Genomic DNA, 6,051 nt, shown 5'->3' with positions numbered 1-6,051 from the left:
ATTGGCAGGGTACGAGAAGGCCCTCGGTCCAGATCATACGTCTACTCTCATGACAGTCAACAACCTTGGTCTTCTCTATAAAGATCAGGGAAATCTGCGAGTGGCAGAGCAGATATATCAGCGAGCACTAGCAGGGTACGAGAAGGCCCTTGGTCCAGATCATACGTCCACTCTCATGATAGTCAACAACCTTGGTCTTCTCTACAAGGATGAGGGAAATCTGCAAGAGGCAGAGCAGATGTATCAGCGAGCACTGGCAGGGTACGAGAAGGCCCTCGGTCCAGATTATACGTCCACTCTCATGACAATCAACCTCCTTGGAAGTCTCTACAAGGACCAGGGGAAGCTGCAAGAGGCTGAAGAGATGTACCAGCGAGCACTGGTCTTGCACAATAAGCTATATCCACCCGGCTTCAGAGATTTTGAGGATTTAGGGGATTCCGATGTATCCCTTGAGAATGACTCAGTCTTCTCTGCGCCTATCTCCCTTCCCAGCACCAGGTCATTGGAATCTGGCGGAGGGGAAATAAATTCGTTGCTCATCCAGGAATTTGCAACTCTGCTACATGAAAATGCCATTCTCCCCTCGCTCATTTTAGTTGGCGTATCAAAACAGCAAATTGGGTTTGAAAGGATGCGAAACAACTTTCGGAGGTTACTCAAAGACTTTGCGAATAATCTCAAGGCAGAGATTCACAGCGAACTGCATCGAGAACTCAGAAGCTTTGTAAGCTCCTATTCAGACCTGATCACACGCAAGCTCTTTGCCATGTCGCCCATCGCCGAAAAGCCGAACGTCAAACATAGTCTCGCATTAATTAAAAAACGTCCATTCCATGAAAGAAAAGTGGAAGATTATCTTGAAAAACTACATAGGGGTCTCCATGCTTCCAGGTCAGAAGAGTTTGACATCCTTTCTAATGTGAAGGAATCACACGAAGGAATGGAAACATTCGATCCCGATGAGGAAAGTGACCAAGGTTCTGTGGTCGAGGAAGCTGGCGAAGATGAGCCTTATGAGGGATCTTTGCAACATTTGGATCAGATGAAGCACTTCGTTTTGGAAAGCGCCGCCTACCGAATTCTTCTTCGTCGCCTTGAAGAATTTGTTCAGCCCTCGCTGTACTCTCGGCTTCGAGATCTGGTGACAAGGTGGTCCTTTCCAGAAAGTAAGAACCATGACGATGTTGCTCGGTATAAGCTGCGGAATCTTGTCACAGAATTGCAGCACGTGGATCCCCACGAGATTCGATTCGACTGTGATCAAGATAGTTCTCCATTTGTTAAGTTCATCAGCCACTATCAACATACGCTTGAGCGCTGGACCGGAGAGCGTTGGGATTGGTGGCCATTGCCTCGTTTTCTGAGACCACTAGGAGGATCAGAGACAAGGTTACGGTGGAGATGTGTGAGTATTCATTTACTTACAGCCCTACACTATATTCAGGCCCTGATTGGTGATACAGGTATGTGGTGATGAGCGATGGGCAGAAGTACCAAACGCCTTTGTCAAACGCCTTCAGTCCATAATCAAAAGTCTTCCCATAGACACCACGACAAACCAAAATACTCGGCCTCCTCCAGGGACATACACCACCTCCAGCTCAACCTCTCGCAGCGCCCCGAACAATAGTCATATTCCCACGCAGCCTTCACATCCGCATCATGGAAGTCAGCAACCAGGCGACTCATCCTCTGATCCTTCACTTCATCGTCAACACTCTGGACTCAAAGCCAATACCCTTGAAGTGAACATTTTTCAACACCGTGTCCTCTTCCTCGCGAAACAGGGCGAAGATTACAGACTCGCACAGATCTGCGTGGGTAATATGAATTCACATGACTTTTTCAACACACTGAAAGAAGAGTATGTTCGCCTGAGAGGTGTACTACGGGCCCGGTTCAGTGTTTGGAGGTTCTCACATTGTGACTTTTACAAGGTGAGTGCCCCTGTATACTACTCCAATGATTTTGGTTGACAGTACAAATCACAGTTTGAGAAGTTCGATGACCACGAGTTCACGCCCAAAAAAAGAGATGCATTCCCTGACGATGCCAACGCCGATTACGAGTATCAGCCAAGGCCGATGGAAAACATCCCCCCAATCTCCGAGCACGAATTCACGAAACGTTTCTATGCTTGTCACAACCCACGTCCATTACTTCACTTGCACCACAAGTGTAAAAGGCTGGGGGCTCACTCGGATGACATTTTGAAGTTCCTTCCAAAGAAAAGGACCGAACTTGAAGAAGCGGGCGACAAGCGAGAAGACTTCTGGGGAATCTATGCTCGCGAAATCATCAGTCTACGTTGGATTATTTTTTACAATTTTGTCTGTGTTTTACCTTTGCTAGCCTTCTTCGTGGCATGGATTATACTTCAGGGGCATGGCACGGATTTGCAAAACCCATCTATCCCAATTTCCATAATGGTTTCCATGCTTTCTCTCTTTTGGAGCATATTTCTCAGCAGTTTGCAGTTTGGAAAGTCGCATTAAAGCGGGCATGTTGTTTTAATGACTTCATATGATTTGCAATACTGGCTAATTTATTAGAGAAGGTCCAGCTAATTCAATAGCACTGTTCTGCGCTGTGGGACCGCCCGAATGCGAGGAGCACTGGTATTATCAAACTAGAACTAGATCTCGTTCTGTCTTTCACCATCTGTTGTGAAGGGTCACCTTCCCCTCATCAAGGCACCAGAATGATAGAGAGATGCTTATTTTGGGAATTTCTGGTCTTTAAGTCCTATAATTATCTAGAAAAATGGTAAGAAAATTGCATTTGTTTTCATGATCTTGCGGACTTGGAACTGTTTTCTCGATGTTTGCGGATGCCTGTGGATGTATTGCGGATACTTCGTCGCCCCTTGTGGCCAACCCAGAATGTGCCCAATCTAGCCGATTCAAAACACGAGCTTATTCATGACATGGTCATTACCGGGGATTTTATCCATGTCAACACGAAAACCCCGCTTCGTATGACGAAGTAACAGAATCGGTAAGATGCTGTTCGTACCAGGCGATACTAAAATAGGTCAAAGATAGAAGGGAAAGGAAAGGAAAGGAAAGAAGAAGGCGGTAAGAAATGGCACGTGCTCCCCTCACACCACCGAGACATCTATGACGTCAGGACATCATCATCTATGTCGAGGTATTTTGCAACAATGTCACGGCCGTGACACTTTGCAAGTCTTTCCATACTACCTTTGTGTCAATCACATCTATTACTACAAAATGCTGGAAAACTTCCATATATGGCATTTAAATACCCTTCCAGGATCATGAGTCTGGAACTCAAAGAAGCTTAACTTACTATTGCGGTGAATCGCAGAATAGTAATACTCCCTCTCGACTGGAGAACCATGTTCCGGATCTTCCAGCACTTCCATAATACCGACACCAGAAACAGTCTGACAAGTATCGGATCACTCCCTCGATCAAGTTAACAAAGCGAAGTTCTATATCACTCTCACAGTGCTCGAGTGAAACAATTCTGTCTTCTACACGCTTTCGACTGAATGGTAACTCCGCATTGGAAGCGATGGAAACCAAAAGTCGACTTTCTGAGGGGGATGTACAGAAGGGATTCTTGGGTAGAGTCTGGAATCGGGTTTCAATGTCGCTAAAGTTCCTCAAACCTCCCAAGTATCTCCGGCCCTCTCAATTCCCTGAAAGCTGCGTCCCCAAGGAGACTATAGGATTGTTCACATTGAAGGACCAGAATCGATATAGCCGAGGGCTCGTTGAGTGAGTTGAATGATTGCTAGTACACTATAAATGTTGACGGTATTCAGTATCGTCGCTGTTCATGGCCTTGGGGGCGATGCTTTCACCACCTGGACAGCTTCAAATGGAAAGCTGTGGCTCCGTGATTTCCTCCCCCAGCAGATTCCAAACGCCCGTATCATGACGTTTGGCTACGACTCATCATGGTTTCTCTCAAAATCCATCATGGGCATTCCTGATTTCGCTAGCGATCTCCTTTTCCGCTTAAAGAGCCACCGCCGGACACTCGCGCAGCAATCGCGACCAATCATCTTCGTGTGTCATTCGCTTGGCGGAATTATCGTCAAGAAAGCGATAATCGTAGCACACGAGAGATCTGAAACTTACGGAACCTTGTTATCCGAGATCAAAGGCGTCGTATTCCTGGGTACTCCCCATCGCGGCTCCTATGTCGCCACATGGGGCCAGATTCTTGCCAACATCCCCAATACACTGACCCTAGGAAATGCCATCAAGAAGGAGTTTATGACGACGCTCACTGCTCACTCACGAGAACTGCAGGACATAAGCCATTCGTTTGTAGAACGAGGCCGTTCTCTGCGACTCTTCTCCTTCTATGAAGCGGAGAAGTTTCCGGGTCTAACCAATGAGGTACGTTGTGCAGGCTGCTCTTATGTACAAGGATCTGTGACTGACGACTCACTAGGTCGTTCCCAAGGACTCGGCAATCCTAGCACTACCAAATGAAGACAGTACCTTTATTCAAGCCGATCACAAAACCATGGTCAAGTTCGATTCTCTACTCAGTCAAAAGTATGATCCTGTTTGGAGGCTCCTTCAGGAGTGGGTGAGCTTAATAGTAGGTCAGGAGCCTGGACTTCTCACGAGCCAGGGGTTTAGCCCTATCGACCTACACCTACCCCGACCCCACAAGTATGAAGTTTCGCCGGTGCATTGCGACTCATGTAATATCCCCCATTTCGGAGAATGCCCATTTGCGAGGTCCAAGCCGAAGTTCAAGTTCCGGAGATCTTCGCTGTGACCCTCACCTACGCATCTAAGGTTCAGTCTTTCTCTCAGAGGCTTCTCCAGTAAAAAGTACTATTCCTGCTGCCTCGTTTCTCCTTGTATCCTCACCATGATCCACGTCTGGTCTACTTTACGAGTGTTGTACAGTAGCTATTTTGATATCAATGTTTCCTTGACAAACGGTCTGTCGTTTTAAGTGAGGATCATTAGGAAGCATCCTTATTGGGAATAGCGTGTTTCAAAGTATGGTTTAGAAAACTACATATGTGTGAGTGTTCGAGCATGAATCGTCTACTCGGATGCCTCCGGCCGACAGGGCCACTTGGGCGCCGCGGTCGTGGCACTAGATGACAACCTAGAGATCGTCGAATCCCAGCAGTTCCAGGTGGGACCAACGGACCGATGGTCGGTCCACGTCGCCGAGCTGATAGGCATTTTTCACGCTATTACACTGGCCGCCCTTACTCCCTAGTCCCTGAACGGACGGGCCTCCGTCCAGGTTCTTCGCCCACTGATTGGTCCATGCCCGGGTGCGTGCTCCCGTCGCCCCTTGAGTACGTGCCCCCCTCGCAGGCCCCTAAGAAATCTTACCCTGACTAACCAACTTGTACTAGACTCCTACTAGAACCACGCCTCCTACTCCTCCTCCTTCTCCTCCTACTACTCTCGCGAACTTCTTGAACTATATGATACCAGACTAACCACTAGCCACCTACTACCATGCTTGCTTCTCTTCTTTTCTTTTTTCTACCACATGACGCGTCCACGTCCACGTCTAGTATAACTAAATATATATATTAGAAATCTACCTAGACTCCCTCTTAGTCTTTATTTATATTCCTCTAAAAGAGTATCCCCGCGTAGGCTTTATAAAGAGAAGCTCCCTACTTAACTCTTAACCTATTAATTAATACGCGTGTCCTATTATAGATCTCTTCCTCTATAACCCTATATACCAGGTGTGGATCTACACGGCCACTCGCTACTAGTACGCGGTGACCCCCTCCACCTTGCTTACCCACCTACGCACCCACCATGGCGCCTACCTGTCCGCCGCGACCCCTGCCCTCTGTAAGGCTACGCTGGCCGCGATACTCCAGCGGCCCTGGGCGGACCCAGCCTGGGCACCTGGCTACCAGCCCTCTATGGGCGACCCGCCCGTGCTGGGCCTGCCAGTCTACCAGGGCCATGGCTGCTCACACTGCCCCTATATTACCCGGACCCTAGATTCAGTGGACAAGCACTGCCGCGGGAAGTATAGGGGCAGGATAGGGAGTGGGGGCTAGGCCAGCTC

The 6,051-nt window shown here is 48.1% G+C and overlaps 3 protein-coding genes across 3 annotated transcripts in view; all 3 read left to right on the top strand.

Moving 5' to 3' along the window:
* The window catches only part of BJX68DRAFT_65137 (uncharacterized protein), a 4,048-nt gene extending 2,395 nt beyond the window's left edge, over positions 1–1,653 (top strand). The window contains exon 5 of the mRNA XM_071049556.1: positions 20–1,653. Coding sequence (XP_070899893.1) covers positions 20–1,477 — 1,458 coding nt within the window. The 3' untranslated portion in view covers positions 1,478–1,653. The remainder of the gene's footprint in view (positions 1–19) is intronic.
* On the top strand, positions 1,467–3,021 carry BJX68DRAFT_235427 (uncharacterized protein). Its single transcript, XM_071039883.1, has one exon. The coding sequence runs from the start codon at positions 2,088–2,090 to the stop codon at positions 2,496–2,498; it is 411 nt and encodes a 136-aa protein (XP_070899892.1). The 5' UTR covers positions 1,467–2,087; the 3' UTR covers positions 2,499–3,021.
* Positions 3,022–3,545: 524 nt separating this feature from the next.
* On the top strand, positions 3,546–4,829 carry BJX68DRAFT_65123 (esterase/lipase family protein). The gene is made up of 2 exons (XM_071049555.1): positions 3,546–4,379; positions 4,435–4,829. The coding sequence occupies exons 1-2, from the start codon at positions 3,780–3,782 to the stop codon at positions 4,768–4,770; spliced, it is 936 nt and encodes a 311-aa protein (XP_070899891.1). The 5' UTR covers positions 3,546–3,779; the 3' UTR covers positions 4,771–4,829.
* The last annotated feature ends 1,222 nt before the right edge of the window (positions 4,830–6,051 follow it).

Source organism: Aspergillus pseudodeflectus (genome assembly GCF_044049435.1).
Source record: "Aspergillus pseudodeflectus strain CBS 756.74 chromosome Unknown BJX68scaffold_17, whole genome shotgun sequence".
In the NCBI taxonomy this organism is placed as follows: domain Eukaryota; kingdom Fungi; phylum Ascomycota; class Eurotiomycetes; order Eurotiales; family Aspergillaceae; genus Aspergillus; species Aspergillus pseudodeflectus.
The sequence above is the reverse complement of the archived record's forward strand: the minus strand, read 5'-3'. Positions and strand labels throughout refer to the sequence as shown.

What these genes read in the sequence shown, in the direction of transcription:
- BJX68DRAFT_65123 (XM_071049555.1), top strand. Translation starts at nt 3,780, where the DNA reads ATGTTGACGGTATTCAGTATCGTCGCTGTTCATGGCCTTGGGGGCGAT. An exon ending in TTCCGGGTCTAACCAATGAG is followed by an intron (nt 4,380 to 4,434) that starts GTACGTTGTGCA and finishes ACGACTCACTAG; the next exon opens with GTCGTTCCCAAGGACTCGGC.
- BJX68DRAFT_235427 (XM_071039883.1), top strand. Translation starts at nt 2,088, where the DNA reads ATGGAAAACATCCCCCCAATCTCCGAGCACGAATTCACGAAACGTTTC.